The sequence below is a fragment of the Microtus oregoni genome, unplaced genomic scaffold (assembly GCF_018167655.1).
Source record: "Microtus oregoni isolate MIOR12 unplaced genomic scaffold, Mior012 000067F_009, whole genome shotgun sequence".
Lineage (NCBI taxonomy): Eukaryota > Metazoa > Chordata > Mammalia > Rodentia > Cricetidae > Microtus > Microtus oregoni.
The window spans coordinates 40,714-59,288 of NW_024543962.1; the positions used below are offsets into that span (position 1 = coordinate 40,714).

Below are 18,575 nucleotides of genomic sequence, written 5' to 3' on the forward strand. Positions count from 1 at the left end.
GAGAGAGACGCCATGCCCCGCTCCCAGGATGAAGCTCCGACCCAGGATGGACTAGGCTGGAATCTCCCCGGTAAGCGCACCTTGGGGTGCTACACACAGATGATTATAAATGGGCTAAATTAATATGTGAGAATTAACCTAGAAGAGAATGGGCCAGGCAGTGTTTAAATGAATACAGTTTGTGTGTTGTTATTTCGGGGCATAAGCTAGCTGAGCAGGCAGCCGGGATGCTGGGGACGCAGCCCCGCCGCTCTTATTACTTCACAGCTGGCCTTTGCTTGGAGTCACATATGAACATGCCCACTGCCTTTGGTAGCTCTGGTGCCCGCAGCCCCTTTCCCCTATTGTCCCCCATTCAGCACATTGGACTGCTTTGGTGTCATGAGTACTCTGCAATGTACTCTTCCTTTCACTCCTCATTTAGTTTGTCCCAAAGTCCAGGAACTCATACTCAAACAAATATTGGGCTGGAACTTGTCTTCTATGCTCTGCATAATCCACCACCATGGGGCTACCTATGACCAAAGCCAATGCCCAGAATATAATCTACTTTCCAACCTAATGAAAATTGAGGTAGGGACTGCTGGGTCCCAGGGCCTATTTTAATACAATTGTAGGTTTTTTAGACTGAGTCACATGTAGCTAAGGTCAGCCGTGAACTTCCTATTCTCTTACCTCTGCCTCCCAAGTGCTAGGATTAGAGAGTGCACCCCCGTACCTGGTTTCATTGTGATTTTTTTCAGATCATTATCTGGTAACTTGAAATGCATTCAATAGTAAAGTGAGGTTGAAGAATTTAAATACACATAATGGAAGATTTATTTATTTTTATCTTATGGGTATGTGTGTGTTCAAGTGTATGTACGTGCGCCATGCATAAGCCTGGTGCCCATGCAAGAGGGCATTTGGTGCCTAGAAGAAGGAATTTGGATCCCCTGTTTGTAAGATACCAATCTGTGTTCTGGGAACCAAACCTGGGTCCTCTGCAAGAGCAGCAAATGTTCATAACTGCAGAGCCATCTCTCCAGTCCCAAGGCAAAGGCATTTATCCCTGTGACCAAGACCAAGTGCTATGAAGATGGAGTCCATCTTTAACCATGACAGCCCAGCTTCATGGGCTCCTCTCTGGGGCCTTACAGCCTTTGGTCTATACAGTGAGGAACTGTCTGTGGAATCCTTTCTCTGAACTTAACACTTATGTAACACTTGTCTCCTGAGCTGCTGGTGGTGCCCTACTGGGCCTCTCATCTGAGATCTGCGGAGGATAGCTTTGTAAACTTTACTGAAATGAGAGAAAGTCAAATGAGAAAAAAGGTGAATAGCCAGGGAGAGAGGCAGGAAGGGAAAAGCGACGCAGTGTGGGACCTGTTGAGGTGAATCCTGCCCCCAGAACATACCCCAGAGAAACACACTGAGGACTTCATCTTTCTGTCTCTACCAGGGCTCATTGCTGTCTGCCCCTCCTTCCCACCAGCACAGGGACTGGACTGAGGCCCTGACTCCTGGCCCTGGGCCAGTGCCCTTGCCCTGTGTCTGCCCAGCTCAGCAGAGATTGCCAGGCTGTGGAGCACATGCCCCAGAATAGTGCCATGATGCTGCTCGGTGACATTCTATCGCTGGGCCACCACACTGAGTGGTGCCTCCCATCCCCAAAAGGAGAAACCTGGGGACAGTTGGTGCCTTGGTTGCCAGGCCAGGCATAAGAGTATGGCTGTGTGTGAGAAATCACAGACAGTGCCTCTGGGTGAACCCCTTCTGGTCTGTCACTCACTCTGGCCTTGGCTGCTCTATTTTTGCTGTCTGGCTGTCACTGTATAGGGAAGCTCCAGTTCCCATGACCTGAGCAGGAGGCCTTGTGCTTAGCATGGGCTCCCTTCAGCCCTCAGGGGCTTCTGTTTCTTTTCAGGGCAGCTTGTATTCCCAGTGGGTTTGCCTTCCTGAACCCAAACTAGAGCCTCCATCATGATCCAGTTGCAGCCTGTTCTCAGCTCTCAGGGACCTGTGGGGTGCTGAATGGGAGGGCAAGCCAGACTGGCCCAAGTAGCTGTACCAGTATACTGCCTGATGCCAAGGGCTCCTCCCCTCTGCCCTTTCCTAGTGTCAGCACAGGTACTAGTCACTACTCAAACTGCAACAGGGCTCTGGAATTACTCTGTTCCCCTAATTCCATCTAGACAGGCATACAGGGATCTGCTGGAGTATTGAAGTTCCCCTTCTGAAGAGAGTAGGTCCTAGCTTGTTATCCCATAGCCAGAAGGTGCTTCACAAATGCTCCACACCGGGAAGGCAGATATCACCTCAGGTGTGGCCCGCTTTTTGGGTTCAGATCAAGAACAGCTGGAGCAATGGAAGGACCAAGAAAGGAGCGGGAAAGCAGACAAGACCTCAGCCTTATGTCTGGTCAATTGGTATGTGCTTTTATATCTTTGGACCTGTGGTAAGGAGGGCCTTCTTCTGAGGGCAAGGACTGGAAGGGAGCGTGGAAATGCAGAACCTCGGAGGTGGCCTGAGCAGGTCCCTTGTTTCACCTCTGTTCTCTTCTTGATGCCCAGTGATGTTCCAGAGAAGTAGCACCGAGTCATATTGCACAGTGTTTCTTTAATTGAAAGACAACCGACCTCAGAAGCAGCACGCCCTCCAACTGGGTGCAACTGCTCACCAGCCCCTACCTCAGCAGGGACCCAGGGGTGAGGGGAAGGGACCTAGCCATCTTGGGGTGAAGGCACGGGCCAATGCAAACTGGTTCTAGAGGCTCTGGTGGCCTGCTGAGCCTCTTCAGGGTCTATGAAGCTTCCTGCTCCTCATCTTGGTAGCAGAGTATGGTCCCTTCCTGGACAATATGGACAGGATTCTGGGCCTCTACTTTCCAGCCTCCTCCAGGGCTGGGGGTCAAGTGCTGCGCAGGGCAATCACGGAGATAGTTGCCCACAGATTTGTTTGTGCAAGGCCTGGTCAGAGACCTATGAAGCAGAAAGCAGCCTAGGGGATGGTCAGTGTGCGTGCGTGTGTGTGTGTGTGTGTGTGTGTGTGTGTGTGTGTATGTGTGTGTGTGTGTGTATGTGTGTGTGTGAGAGAGAGAGACAGAAATAGAGAGACAGACAGAGACCTAGGCAAAGAGATACAGAGCTAGAGAGATATGAACGGGGTCCAGAGATGGCAGGGGAGATATCTACTACCCTAAAAGGAAGCATGGCAGGGCTGGAGAGAAGGACTGATCTGGGAGTTAGTAGAGCCAGGTAATGCCTGGGATGGACAGGTTGTAAACTCGGGATCACCAGAGGGCAAGGGCAGCAGGTAGGGTCCAAGACAGACATTGATGAGGAAGAAGAGGAACACATGTCTGGAGAGAACAGTAGCTGTGGTAGTGTTCTGTGTCCACACTTGCTAGCTCCTCCTGCCACCGGCAGCTGGGTGTCAGAATGGACAAGAAGAAAGATTTATAGGGAGTCTTTGAGTGTACATGGAAGGTGAGTGTTAAATCTCAAAAGCTGAGGGGAACGGGCGAGAGGGCCATGCCATGTGCATACATGCAGGCTTGGGAGCCGGGGGAGGCTGAGCTGGGGCAGTGAGTTAGTGTTGGGGAACAAAGGTGTGTGTGTGTGTGTGTGTGTGTGTGTGTGTGTGTGTGTGTGGTGAGGGGGCTTTGCTTCTTTGCTTCCCCTTCCCCTGTGGAACATCTATCTGGTTATGTTCCTCAGAGACTCTCACCAAGGCTACCATTGTGGCTACTACTGCCTCTACTTCTTATAATTTCCAAACTGGATGGCCAGGCGGTCAGTGACGCAGCGGAAGGTGGCTGGCTGCACTTCCCAGTAGGGCACAGGGTTGTTGAAGAGGCTGATGCCGTTATAGTAGGCCCTCTTGACTCCGAAGCCCATGGGGCAAAAGTCGTTGATGCCCACCTTGGTGATGTTGTTGGAGTGCAGATAGACCACCTGGGGGCAGAGGGGATGTGACTGGGGATTTTCATAGGGGCCCAGGGCCACAGACCACCTTTCCCACTCTGTCCCAGCCTGGGTGGGTGTTATAGGCTGGAGGCAAGATGGAGGGCAGATGTAAGAGTGGTAGGGCCTGCCTCCATATTTAACTCCATCGGTCACTTCCTAGTGTCATTTCATGCTCACCCTTTGATGGCCAGTTGGTGATGCTTCACCCAATTCAGAAGAGAACAATGACCCGAGTGTGTTAGCGGGAATTGGCTGTGATTAGAGTACTAGCGTATGATTGAACCCAGGCCAGGATGAGGGGCTCAGGTGAGGTGTATAGCGAGAGGTGAGTTGCGATGCGTGGGGTGGGGGCTATGTTTGGTAGAATGAGGCTGCTGTAGGAAGCAAACAGTGATCCTGATAGGTTATCTATGTAGGAGATATGGTGCTTTGGTTAGGAGCTCACTGGTGTAGTAAGGTCACTGGCCAGTAGAGGGTGCTCTCAGCCTGGCATGTGCTGCCCCAGGGGAGGATGAATGTGCTTTCTATCATGAATGGAGTTGACATAAAATTGAGGTCCAGAACAGGGCTGGGAAAGACCTAGTTTGCCTATGTGGCTGAAAGCTAAGTCAAAGAGGGAGGCTCCCCTTCCCAAGAGATCCCACAGATGGGAGTTAGTACTGCCTCGGTGCAAACAGAGAGTGGGCACCACTCCAGTGGGGTCTGAATGAGGACCTGGGACCCAGGGAGCAATCTAGATCCTCTTATGCTCTCTACCCTGGGTCCCTTAAAAAATGGGGTCAGGGGAGGCAGGCAATTCAGAGGCTGGTGTCTTGCTCCCACCCAGCCCGGGAGAGGCAGCTCTCACCTGGAGGAGTTTGAGGTCTGGGAGGCCAGCAGGCACCCGGGACAGCTTATTGTTGTCCAAATGGAGTTCCCGCAGGGTGGGCAGAAAACTCAGGCTCCCATTCTCAATCATTCGGATCTGGTTGTGGCCTAAGCCCAGCCTGAAGAGAAGTAAATTAGAAGTCATCAGAGGCTCGAGGGGAGGAGGACGCTGGAATAGAGCACAGGGACTTGGGTGCCACCCTATGAATTGCCCCATTTACTGATGGAGCCCCGCAGCCCCCAAGGACTGTCCCAGCCTCACCTGTACAGCTTGGAGTAGCGAAGTAGGTCCTCCAACTCGATAGCCTGGATTTTGTTGTGGTCCAGGTGAAGTTCATTCAGGGTCTCAGGGAGATCTATTCAGAAGAGAGCATGCTGGCAGGTAAGTGCAGAGTCTGGAGCAGGTAGAAAGAAATCCCACTCTGCTCCAGGAGGGCAGCCCTGATCCAGTATACTGGACAAACCCCCTTCAATGCTCCTGGAGGTAGGGCACTGACACTCTCCTACCTTTGGGGATGCCAGTGAGCTTGGCCTCTGAGATGCGCAGGTAGTTGAGCTTCAGGCCATCAAAGGCTCCTGGTTCAAAACCGCTGTTCTCCAGGGGATTCCCACCCATCTCTAGGAGAGAAGTCCTGTCAGCCTGGAGCCAATCAGTGGCACCCCACACACCATTCTTTTCTGGGCTGGGGAGCTGCTGGTTGCTGACTCTTCCTACCTCCTCTAGAAAGCAGTCTAAGAATTTGCCCTGCTAACTAACTGAAAACTCCATCTGTTCAAGATGACTAGTTCAAAGATCTGGCACTGTTCTTGGCCTCTGGGAGTTGGGAAGAAATAGGAAAGTATCAGATAGGCATAGGAAAGTATTAGATAGGAGAGGTAGAGAAAAAGTCAGAACTTCCAGAAAGTCAGGGCTTCCAATTTCTGCTGCTATGGTGGTCTGCTGCCCTTCTCCATTCTTTCTATTAGCCTGATCTTCCTGCGTCCTATACCATCCCTTTACCCACAATGATTATGCAAACTGGGCTTTTGTCAAGAAGCATAATAATCTTCTTTTAGACTACTTTTGAGACTCTTTCTTTACCTGAGTCTTTAAACCCACCCCAGTGTCCTTCATTGTGCCCTGAATCAAGCTTTTGGAACATTCTGAGGCATACAGGGCTTTCCCACTAGTACAGGACAGTCCAGGACCCAACTGCCCTGGCTGGAAGGGATCTCCTCTACCCGGCTCCTTTATGCCTGACTCTCACCAATGCAGTTCATGTTCCGGAGCCCGCTGAACACGCCCTTGGGCACTTTGCGGATACGATTGTCATGGATGCGTAGCTCTACCAGGGAGCTGGGCAGGTTGGGAGGAATCTCCACCAGGTGGTTCTTGGAGATGTAGAGTTTCTGCAGTTTCCGCAAAGGGCTAAAGGCCTTCTCATGGATCTTGGAGATCTTATTGTTTACCAGGACCAGGGCCTGAGGCAGGGCAGGGGACCAAGGTGAGTATCCCAACCCCTGACACCACCTTCCCTCTTCTGCCTCCTGAACTTAACTACTGATAGCACTTGAGAGGCATCTGAACCTGTTTGGTTTCTTGGAGGTCAGTGTTTGTGAGCAGAGTGCATGGCAAGGAACTAAGGTTAAGTTTAGCTCCAAGCTGCCCTGGGAATGCCATTACTGACCAGCACAGTCTGCTAGTCAGTTTCTCCAAGAGTAACAACAGAATCTACTCTCTTTGTGTTGCTCAGAGGAGCCAGTAAAATGCAAAGCTTTCAGTCAAAAAGGGAACTGACCCGAGGAATTTTGTCTTGTGCCTGTGCACATAATCCATGGTCTTGGGTGTTCCCACCTCAGCCAGGGCCAGACTTATCTCAGCTCCATTGGTTCCCAGTCCCTCTTCCAAGTCCCATTTGTGAGCATCCCTCCTCCCAGCTAGAGAAACATCAAACTCTCCCCAGCTCCTCAGAAAGGACAGGGGGCAAAAGGAAGTTTACATAGAGGTGCTGAAGGCCTTTGAAGTCATCCTTGCGGAGCTCAGAGATGTCGTTGTTCTGCAGGTCTAGCAGTGTGGTGTCAGGTGAGATTTCCTTGGGCACAGTCTTCAGACCTGGGGACCAGCATCATCACCAGCATAAGCCTGGCTCATCCTGTCTGCTGTCACAGCTGGTGTAAAGGTGCCCACAGCTGCTGGGCACACACATGCATATGGGTACGCCCAGAGACATTAGTACAAATGCAGAGACTCTGAGCTAATGGGTGCCAGCTCCAAGCTTGCATTCTACTTACTTTTCACATGCCAGACACTGGACACCCACAAACACTCATACCACAATACCTCAGCCTGTGGTGACTCATAGCATCCCCACCCCTACCATTCTATACCCATCTCACAGGACAGCCCATGTGTCCTCTTTAGGAGGGGCTCCCAGGCAGGGCCGGTACCTCTCTGGACACTCTCACCTTAAACTGCCTAGTGACTCACCCAAGTCGGAGCACTGAACAACCCGCAGGTGGCAGTGGCAGCCGAAAGGACACATGGCACTGAAGGTAGGTGTGACAGAGTCCAGGTCAGGGACACCTGAGGTCGTGTCTGAGCCTGAAGCCTCCTCATCATTCATCATGAGCAGTCCATCGTCCAGGGTGAAGTCCCAGAAGCCCTTCTGCTCAAAGAGCAGGGCCTGGCTGAGGGCCAGCAGCAAGGTGAGTAGCCACAGGGGACTCATGGTGAATGTTCCTGGGAGCAAAAAACATGAGAAGGGCCACGTGTTGGCACTGTGTTCCTCTATCCCTCACAAGAGGCAGCAGAGGGAAGAGGTATGGGTAAGAAGCACCAGTTGAGGTAGGAGTACTGGAATGAGTTGGTTTCATTGGGCAATGAAATGTCTTCCCATTTAGCTCAAGGTTGCCCCCACCACCATTGAGTCAGCCAGAGCCTGCCTCACTGCCTGAGGGCTAGAGGTCAGTGAGGCTAACTGGAGGCTGAGAGGAAACCCAGCTATTGCCCCCCCCCACCCTCCGCCTCAATCTTTCCTGAGAGTGAGCTTGGGAGATTTGGATGCTCTTAGTTTAAGTGGGCGATGAATGAGTCATCCTTTCACAGTCTGAACCTCTCCACAGTGCCCATGCTGTTCTGAGAAGGTTCAGAGGCCAAGACACGAGGTGGGAGGGGAGGGGAGAGAGAGACACACACAGAGAGAGACAGAGACAGAGAGATTCTCTAATGCTGTAGCAACACAAAGCAAAGGTCCTGGGAATTAGGGGATCAGCACTTGGCAGCTCCCTTCCTTTCATTTCCCAGGACTCAGTCTGCAGAACTCGGGGCTCCCATGTCTATCTCTGCTTTCTTTATGCCCATGGCCCTGGCATCAGGGTAAGCTGTTGCCAGAGTAACAGGGCAGGGTTGGGCTTGTCTAGAGGCCCCCCAGGCTGAGGCAGTGGGGCGGGGGTGGAGACTGCGCTGCCTGAACCTGCAGCACCCACATCTTCTGTTTCTTCCTCCTGCATTTAACTACGCAAGCATGGCCTAGTCTGTAGGACAAGGCTGAGCCCCTGCCTCACTTACCACTCCTTGCCCAACTCCATAGCAAGGGCTCAGGGTATTTTGACCTGTTCATCCCATTTTCTCAATAGGGGATCCATGTTGGCCTTGCTAGTCTCCCAGGCTTGGATGTCTGGGGGTTATCCTGGTGCATGTGTGGAAAGGAAGCCCAGCCTCTTGAAGACTTGGAGCAGCCCCAGCTCAAGGAGGCCTCGTATGGGGCACATTTTGGTGGGAAAGCTGGGATATTTGGGGCTCCATCTGGGCTAACTAAACCCCTCTGATCTCAATTGCTGGAGGCAAAAGTGGAAGGAGCCCAGTTGATGAGGGGGCTGCACTCCCTGCTATTTTGAAATCCTCAGCAGCAGTGAGGTGGGGTGCTGGGACACCCCGTTTTGGTTATGCACAAGCACTGCCCATCTAGTGAATGTCAGCCCCAGAAGAAATCTTACCCTATGTTATTGCTTGAAAAATCCCAGATTTGTGTGTGTGTGTGTGTGTGTGTGTGTGTGTGTGTGTGTGTGTGTAGTAGGGAGACCCCCCCCCACACACACACAGAAACCCAACCCCGGTGGTTCTCATGGCTTGCCCAGGTTCCTAACTTATACCAGTATACAGAAGGGCCTCAACATAGGTAGTGATGAGCTGCTTCCTGGAGAGAATAGAGCAGCCTTTCTGATACCCAAAGATCACACAGCAAAGTAGGGGCCACAGGCCAAGGCTCAGCTCAGTTTCCTTTTTATCTGCAGAAGTCCTCAGCTTGGTGAGTGTCTGTCTTCCCTCATTCCTTCCAAGTAGCCTCAAGATGCCCATCCAAGCCTGGCCTAGCAAGACACAGGAGATTCCCCAGAAGGTCTTGACCCCAGAGTAGCTAGAAAGATCTGTCATCTTTCAGCCCATGGCCTCTAGAACAGGGCGGGGATCTTGTCCAGGGCAGATGGACCAGAAGGGCTGGGAGGAGGAGCAAGAGCAGCCCAGAGCAGGCAAAAGAGGCAGAAGGGAGGCCAGAGAGCAAGATGGAATGGCAGGGAAGGAGTGAGGCACTGCCCCACCCACCTGCCTGTCCCCTCTGCCAAAACTATCCTGCAGAAAGATGAGTCAAGGCTAGAATTTATACCCACCTGAGCTGCAGGACCCACAATCCTCCTGTACAGGCCAGGAATCAGGGGAGGTGGCATAGATAGGGGATGCAGTTGGACAGAGCGCCATCTTTTTGGAACAAACCCAGGTTCTTTGGAACTAGAGTGGCCTGGAGATCTCCACAGGGCACCCCTTCCCTAGGCAGGAATCTCCTGAGACACCGTGTGTGGTTCACAGACACTCAGGGTGCAATGTTCCTCTGTAGGCACTGCAGCCTGTTCGGATTAAAAGCTGGCTCCACCAAGAGAAAGGAGCTACAGAACCCTAGGTGGGTTTATATGACTAGATTTGAAGGGGCATTGGTGTGGGGATCCACAAAGGGCTAGGAGGATGAGACAGGGGGATCCCAGGCTGTTGTGAGTTCCAGTCCAGGCTTATCCTGGTGTAGGAGGCTCAAGGACCGTACAGAGGCAGGATGCTGGTTTTTTTTTCAGGGCTCAAGGCTTATGAGGTGGGTACCAGGCAGGCTTCCTTGCACAGCCCTCATTTTCACTCAAAAACTGACACTAGATTCATTTCCCATATTCTTCAGGGAAGGGGGTGTGCCAGACACAGAGCCAGAGAAGGGGATCCATTAAATTAAGAGAGTACAGAGGGTAGGTCTGCACCGCCAATAGTACCACTTTATGGATGAGAGAACTGATTGCTCCCAAGTCCCCTGTTTACTCAGCCTGAACAGAGAGTACAGCTTTGGTCACTCTAGGGTCTGAGCTTTCAGTCCTGCTTTTCATCCACGAATGAGGGTAGCTTCTGGGAAACACTGGGCCTATACATGGGTAATGCAGAGACCCAGGATGGGTGGGAGAGTCACTAAATCACTAAGTGGGATTATAGTGACAGTGGGGTGCTACAGAGAGTCTCACATGCCTCCCTTCCTCAGCTCCCTCAAACTGAGCCTTCATCTCCATACACTGAGGAGGCAGGCAAAGTTGTAGTCAGGAAGGGATCTTCTGTGGGCAGACTCTGTAAAACCTATAGAAAGTTACTCCAATCCCACTTTCTTCTGCCACGGGGGCTTCCAGGCCTCAGTCTCCCTTCATGGGCCTCTTCGGCTGAGCTTCTGCTCCATCAAAGTGAGCTCTGATCTAGCTGAGCGCTAGCTCATCAGAGCAAAGGAAAGAAGTCATCACCATGGTGAGCTGAGCTTGGCAAGGGCAAGTGCGAACAAGGGAAGGGGACGGGCTTCCTGGAGCCTGTGTCGCCACCCCAATAGGGCCCTCCTTGTCTGTCCCTCTGAAAGCCAGTGTAGTTCTCCACTCAGGATTGCTCCTGGCCACAGCCAAGCAAGACATGCTGGCAGTCTCTGAGAACATGGAAGGGCTGTGCCAGGCATTCAGGCCAGGCCAAGGGCGGCAGGGGCAAGGCTTGAGGTCTGGCAGGCTATGGGAGTTTGCCTGCAGATGTGGGGCTGGCAGCTGCCAAGGAGCAGACACCAAGTACAGTTTCAGCAGCCTTCTTCTGGGGGACTGGGCCCTGCTGAGTAACCCTACGTCAACTGGAAGGTGCTGTCTTCTACTAAGTTCTGCTGGGCTCCTGGGACTGTGCAGGTGGGGAAATGTGTAAGAGACAGGAGACACTAGGCACTGTTTTGCCTTCCTCTGATCATCAAAGGTGAGCTGACACCTGACCTGCTTCTTGATGCCCTCTAAGGCCACCTAGCTCCAGCCTAACATTTAAGTGTCAACCAGAGGGATGGGATGTGTGCTTTCTTTCCTGTATGCCCTAAGGTGAGCAGAGTCCAAGTCAAGCTGGTCAGGGCCACATCTTACCACCTGTGGCCCTGGTACTGGCAGAGTATCTGGGCAGTCAGATACAGCTCTCCAACAGACTTGGGGTGGGCTGTACCTGAATTCAGGAGTCAGAAGTCCCTGGAGTATGTATAGAGAGGTGGTGAGTGCATTGAGGGAGAGCTTTCTATTGCTTGCTCATGCTCTACTGAGAGGTATTACATTTCCGGGTCCCTTTGCACCTGACCCATGTGTCCACCCACCTTCTCCCATTTAGTAACAAAGTCTGGGCTCCTAGAGTTTTCAAAGGAGAGAAGGATGCCATCACTTCTCAATGGTGGAAGAGGAGACTCAAGTGCTTTCTTTACCTACCCAGCCCCTGGTGACCAGAATGCTTTTAACATTTGATAGGCACCTAGTAAGTGAGGCTAAGAGAATTTGTCCCAAACTCTTTCCCACAGCCTCACAGTGAGGTAAGAGTCAGGCTGAGAGGTTACTGTGTCTGTCTACCTGACCATTCTGATCCCTGCTCCTGGAGAGAGTAGCAAGGCAACACATTCCAGATCCCAGAAAGTCCCCTTTCTTCTCATGTCTTGGGGTTTCTGAACTCTCTCCCCAATACCAGGTTGCCAGGAGCTCTGCCTGAGGTTCCCAGCCTTATGCAGTCAGCTGCGAAAGACCTCTTGATTTTCAGCCACTAAAGCCCATGGAAAGGCCACACCTGGGGCTTTCTGGACTTGGAATCAGGGAAGAAGGTAATTAGAGTGAAGAAACACCCCTGGAGTCCCGCATTTATCTGAGGCATCTTTGACTGAGGGATATAAAAGTGGGGTAAGGGACTTGATGGCCTGGAAGAGGGCAGAAGACAAAGCCTGGCTCTCAAGAACCAGAGGATTTAGCCCAGCAAACCCTAGCCTCCCTCTGAAAACGCCTGAATCTGTTGTTTCTGGAAGGCTGGAGGATGGTCTTAGGTGGGACAAGTGTGAACCACACTCTCTCTTCCGTGAGCCACACCCCCACCCTGTGAGATTTGCAGAAAGGACTCTGTGGGTGGTCCAGGTGTAATATGTGATGCTGCTGGCCTTCCCCATCCCAGTGTGCCTGAGCACAAAGGAATGGGAGTCTCCTGGGGTGAGGAAGGGGTGAGAAACAATGCCAATTGCCCCAGAATTCAGTGGGCAGGGCCAGAGCAGGAGTCCCCTGGTTAGTTTGCCTTTTAGGGGGACTGGACCTGCCCTGAAATCTTTGGTCTATCTATGACTAGGTATCCGGGAACATTCATTCACACTGCTCCCCTACTTCTTGGCATGAGGGAGGTCCTGTGTTGGGGTGTCTCCCTACAACCAATTGGCCTCTTTACAATGGGGTGGGCCTGCTGCTTGGACTATTGGCATGTGGGGGCCAGACTAGAAGATGAGTATGGCATTTTAGATCAGGGACAAAGGAGGAGGAGCCGGAGGGAGTCATGGTGGATGTGGAGGGAGTCAGGGGGGTGTTGTGGAGGATTGATGAAGCTGAGAAGTTCCAGTAGTTGGAGTATTAGGGGCTCTCAGTATTGCTGCCTCATGGGGGAGGCATGCTGAGAATCCTGTCTAAGGACTAGTGACTTCTGGGTAGACTCATGGGACTCCGTTTCTCCAGGGAGAGTAGGAGAAAGATCATGATGAGAGAGCCCAGGCAAGAGGGAGACAAAAATGGAGTCCCCACTTCACCTCAACACCGGGTAACAGGAATTGAGTGACCTAGGGGGGATCCTAGTGCAAATTGTCAAGTATAGCCTTAATTACAAATTCTTCCTCTGAGGTCTTGACACTGTGACTGGAAGAATACACACATTGTCATGGGATGGCTACAGAATGTGGCTGAAGAAAGCTCCTTTTCACCTCCACAATGTCCTTTCTCCTTCTACCCCACTATGTTGCCAATCCTCCAGCAGCCTAGGGCTTGGGAGGGACTGGAGAAAGATTTGAACCAGCTCTAGCAACTTATCTGACATGATGGTCAGTGACTGGCACACCCCTCTGGGCCCCTAAAACTAGCTGGTCCCAGATTCGCGTTGCATGCAGTAGGACCTTGACCCCTGTTCCGGGCAGGGTGCAGAAGCAGCACTGGACTGGAGTCCTGTGGAGTGAAAGTGGGCCAGTGTATGAGTGGGTCAGAGAGGCGCAGCTGCCACACCCAGGTGGCCAGCTGGCTGTGGAGCCCTGGCTCAGAGCCTCCTCCTGCTGCCTTACCCTGGTGGCTTAGAGGCAGACCGCCATCCTCCCATCAGTATAGCTGCACCGCCTGCCTTTGAAGATTCATCCCCTTTGGCCTTCAGCAACCATACAGCAGTCACGCACAGCCTTGTTCCACACAAAGTACCTCTGCCACCCACAAGTTCTCCTAGGGTGTGGGTGGCACGGGCAACTGATTGCAAGTCCAGATGTCAGTCCCTGGAAACCTTGCTGGCATCGAAGAAGCATCTCCAGCTTGTCTCAATCCCAGTCATTACAAGGCAAAAAGCTGGCAGGGCAAAGGAACTTGGACAGAAGCTACTAAAGAGGAAACTGGAGCCACCCAGATGCTATGTCCTTGACTTAATGAAGATTTCCTCTGCCTGCCTCACCTCCCTGCAGGGTCCTGTGCCTCTGACTCTGGGCATATAGGAGCCTGACCCCACCCCTGGGGTAGTGACAGGGCACTCCAGTCCCCCAAACTTCACTAGACTTGGTGAATTCCCAAATGACTCTCTCTCTCTCTCTCTCTCTCTCTCTCTCTCTCTCTCTCGATTCCTTTTCTTGACGGATCCCTCAGGGCCCTAAGCCATATTTGTACCTGGGAACATGGCACAGTTGCCCAATTTTCTACATCTATACCATTCTCTGCCCATTGTGCATCTTAGCTCAAGAGGGTTCTGGAAACAGATAGAACTGAGGTAACCAGGCAGGCAACCCAGGACCCCTATCACTGAGACTCTGGTGGAGCCATCCCTTGCCCAGAAGAGGGTGGAGGCAGGGCATTAGTCTGTGGTGAGTATGGAATATCAGGGCAAGGTGCCTGAGGGGTGCCTGGGAGTCCAAGGGGAAACTGTGCCAGTGCTGAGTTTTTCATTGGCTCCATCCTCCCTGACTTGGCCATGTGCCAAGCCCCCAAGGAAGGCTGAGCTGGGAGAGCAAGGCTAGCTGGCATGGAGGGTGTGCCTGGGCCTTGCCATGAAGGGCTAGGGCTGTGGGTAGAGCCAGCATGCCAGTCACCCAGCTCTGCCTCAGTGATATCCTGGGCAGCAGCCAAGGGGAAGCTCCCTACCCCCCCCCCCCAAGGAAGAGAGGGAAAGCCTGGATGAGTTTATCAGCTAAGCAAGGTCAGAGGGGAAAGGGAAAGGAAGAGTGGGAAGAAAGTTCAGGGAAGAGGGTGGGGAGAAGAGGCAGAGATGGGATAAGGACCAAAGGGGCCACAAGGTATCTAGGAAAGAACACAAACCAGGAGCCTTAGTTGGGTGCCCTGGGGTGTGGAGGGAGCAGTGGAGGTACAGACAGTGGGACAGCAGACGCCAGACTGAGCTAGCAGATGCAGTAGGGCTGCTATGGGGCATCTCTGGGTTAGTGAGGTGACAGCATAGCCAGGAATGAAGACAGCAAGGACAGATTGGGGTCTTTGTGGGAGAGTGGAGTCAGTTTGGGGCTTGAGCAGGCCCTACCTGTGTTGTGTTACAGAGCGGCGGGCTGTGTCCCGCCACCCGGCTAGCTTTACCAGAAATAATTACATGGAAACTGTATTCTTTTAAACACTGCCTGACCCATTAGTTTCAGTTTCTTATTGGCTAGCTTTTACATATTGATCTAACCCATTTCTATTAATCTGTATAGCCCACGAGCTGGCTTACCAGGAATGATCTTAACCTGCGTCTGTCTGGAGTGGGAGAATCATGGCGACTCCCTGACTCAGCTTCTTTCTCCCAGCATTCCATTCTGTTTACTCCGCCTACCTAAGGGTTGACCTATCAAATGGGTCTAGGCAGTTTCTTTATTAATAAGAAATCACTCCCACATCATTTCCCCTTTTTCTGTTTAAACAAAAAAGAAAGGCTTTAACTTTAACATAGTAAAATTACATATAGCAAAACAGTTATCAAGCAAGAATTACAGTTACAATATTTATATCTATTTTATCTTTTATTATAACTAAGGAAAACTATAACTATCTATTCATTCTTCAACTCCATCAAAGACTCCAGAAGGATATAATACTACCTAAGTAAACAAGAAATAAGAAAACTCTAGAAATGACAGAGACATCTTGCTGCCTGGACAGTCACCCCAAGTTCTTTTGTATGATTGGGGCATCCATCTTCAGCCTTCAGGCCCATAGTATCCAGCAGACATTTCCATCAAACAGGAAATTCCAAAGACAGTTCAGTCACTATCTGCTGTGTCCTGCAGAATGTCTCGCAGACTCTTTCATGAGTCATGAACCCCAAAAGACCGTCTTGCCTTTAGGCAAGTTCAGCAGTCCTCTCTCTGCGGGTTCTCTGTGTCCATTTTATGCAACAGTCCAGGCAAGAGCAGTTTCTTGCCCAAATGGCTATCCAACTCCATCAGGATCCTCTTCGATGCCCATCTTCCTCTCGAGGTAGATTGATGCCACCAGGAGCAGATATGTCTCATTGTCATGAAAAGTCCTAAGTTATTAAAACATTAAATGCCATATTCTGCAGTCTTTGAGAGAGATGAAGAATGCCTATCTGAAATATATCTCTATATATCTAGAAAATCTAAGTAACATGACTACAAACTTGACTATTATTTTTGATTATCCATCAACAACCTATATTTCCTAATTATACATTACATTTTAAAAATGAACTACACAATCACAATACCTTAATCAAGATCAGAAATACATATACATATAACAAAATTGACCTTAAAATCCATACCAATGCAAATTATTCATACCTATATCATTTCCCCCTTTAAATGTAAAAGAACATTTATAAACAATATTTTGGGAACATGGGCGCAGTTTTTTCTCTCTGAACTGCTTCCTGCTGAATGGGGGCGCTGTTAATCAGATCATTTAGGGTGTAACCTGTGTGCCAGGTTTATCTCAGTTGCCAGTTGAGTGAAGTAATTTTTTGAGGGTGTTCACAGGAACTTTTCGGGAGGTCGTGGTCTATCATACCATATCGGGATAGATGCAATCCACAGGGTCTGGTCCTCTGTGAAAACAAAAGAAGACCCTTTCCAAAGCATCATATCCTTAGACCCAAATTTTGAAATCGTAATACCCTTATATCCATTCTGGTTTAGCTTGGCAGCCCATGTAATGAAATGTCTCTCTGTACTTAGCTCCTTTACAGTCAAAAAATTTAAAGAAAACACAATGTACATAATCCAGACTCTCTGTGAATTTTCCATTTTTACGTGGCTTATTTTTCTTTATTTCTTTTAATCTCTTAACTATCTGTACTCTGTCTCTTTAAAGACTTTACCTTTTTTTTAAAAAAAAAACCATTAACTTTATTTTCTATATTCTTTTTCTTTTTTCTCTCAAGTCTATGTGCATTCATCCAACAGTGTGGTCTTTTATGTCTGAATCTGTTTTATTGTGAATCTATAACATTTTTTTACTATCCAGGAACATTTCTTAAAATGTTAAGCAGTTCTTAAAAACTTAAGTTGTGCCATGTACAGGTAATACGGTACCGCCTGTGTCCTGCCCAGTTGAAACCTTAAATGCGCTGTTTTTATGGTAATTACGGTAGTTTCTGCCTGAGACCAGCACAGTTCAGCATGGCAGAGCTGAGCCAAGCCGCTCCTGCCTCAGAGCCATTTGGTGCCCCTGAGCCACACACAGTTCCAGGCACACAGCAGTCCACATTGCCATCAAGCAAGCCGTAGAGCTTTACTCCAAATGTTCCATTTAAAAGCTCTGTCTCCCACAGGAGCCAGACAGAGATCGTAATGGCGGCACAGCCCAGAAAGCCGGCATTTTAAAACAGCCAGTTTTTTCCGGCTGCTGAGTCAGGACAATTTCTTTGCGGCACGCAACCCACAAACAGCAAAAAGCTGTCTTAAATTCTCTCTCCTTTTTAAGCCCTCTCAGGTTTTATGTGGAGTTCATTAGCATGTTGGGCGCCACTCTGTTGTGTTACAGAGCGGCGGGCTGTGTCCCGCCACCCGGCTAGCTTTACCAGAAATAATTACATGGAAACTGCATTCTTTTAAACACTGCCTGACCCATTAGTTTCAGTTTCTTATTGGCTAGCTTTTACATATTGATCTAACCCATTTCTATTAATCTGTATAGCCCACGAGCTGGCTTACCAGGAATGATCTTAACCTGCGTCTGTCTGGAGTGGGAGAATCATGGCGACTCCCTGACTCAGCTTCTTTCTCCCAGCATTCCATTCTGTTTACTCCGCCTACCTAAGGGTTGACCTATCAAATGGGTCTAGGCAGTTTCTTTATTAATAAGAAATCACTCCCACATCAAAGGAAGAGTGGGAAGAAAGTTCAGGGAAGAGGGTGGGGAGAAGAGGCAGAGATGGGATAAGGACCAAAGGGGCCACAAGGTATCTAGGAAAGAACACAAACCAGGAGCCTTAGTTGGGTGCCCTGGGGTGTGGAGGGAGCAGTGGAGGTACAGACAGTGGGACAGCAGACGCCAGACTGAGCTAGCAGATGCAGTAGGGCTGCTATGGGGCATCTCTGGGTTAGTGAGGTGACAGCATAGCCAGGAATGAAGACAGCAAGGACAGATTGGGGTCTTTGTGGGAGAGTGGAGTCAGTTTGGGGCTTGAGCAGGCCCTACCTGGGGAGGGGGAAGCAGCCAGGTGCAGGCTGGTTAGTTGGTGGGCTAAGATGTCAGGCTGTCGGTGTGTCTGTCCGTCAGGCAGGGCCAACCGGGAGCAGCTGCTCACTCCTGGGCAGTTTGTGTGGAGAGAGGGAGACAGAGGCGGTGGGAGGGAGGCTAAAGGCTGGGCGGGCCGACAGGGAGGGGACGAACAGGGAGGGGGCGGAGAGGGAGACGAGGGAGGGGGCTGGTGGAGCTAAGAGGGAGAAAAGGAGGGAGGAAGGGCAGCTGGGAGGGAGGGGGCAGGCTTCCCGGCCCCCTGGCAGCTTCAAAGGAAGCAATTTTCTTGTAGACGGCTAGGCTGTGTTGCACCCCTCCCCCTCATGCCCCCCACTCTGGCCCCTGCCTCAAGCACACTTTGAAAGGACACACACTCACTTACTTAGGGACAGACCCTTGGTGTCTCTGGGCAGACAGCCTCACAGAGTCAAACTTTCCACTGCCCAAATGGGGACACTGAGGTGCTTGCTGGCATGCTGACAGGCAGAAGAAAATGAGAGATGAAAGGAGGTAGCCTTATGGCTAGGACAGTGA

General features: G+C 50.8%; 1 protein-coding gene across 1 annotated transcript; it reads right to left on the bottom strand.

The window, feature by feature from the left end:
* Positions 1-3,063: 3,063 nt before the first annotated feature.
* On the bottom strand, positions 3,064-18,118 carry LOC121440388 (biglycan-like). The gene is made up of 8 exons (XM_041641157.1): positions 18,000-18,118; positions 7,282-7,533; positions 6,794-6,906; positions 6,062-6,275; positions 5,322-5,432; positions 5,077-5,170; positions 4,795-4,933; positions 3,064-3,935 (listed from the first exon to the last, which is right to left on the bottom strand). The coding sequence occupies exons 2-8, from the start codon at positions 7,520-7,522 to the stop codon at positions 3,738-3,740; spliced, it is 1,110 nt and encodes a 369-aa protein (XP_041497091.1). The 5' UTR covers positions 7,523-7,533; positions 18,000-18,118; the 3' UTR covers positions 3,064-3,737.
* Positions 18,119-18,575: the final 457 nt, after the last annotated feature.

Bases quoted from the DNA above. Each gene is read 5' to 3' on its own strand.
- LOC121440388 (XM_041641157.1), bottom strand. From the start codon at position 7,522: ATGAGTCCCCTGTGGCTACTCACCTTGCTGCTGGCCCTCAGCCAGGCC. The intron at 4,934-5,076 runs GTGAGGCTGGGA...ACTTCTCTTCAG, and splicing joins CGCTACTCCAAGCTGTACAG to GCTGGGCTTAGGCCACAACC. The intron at 3,936-4,794 runs GTGAGAGCTGCC...CTCTGCCCCCAG, and splicing joins CAGACCTCAAACTCCTCCAG to GTGGTCTATCTGCACTCCAA.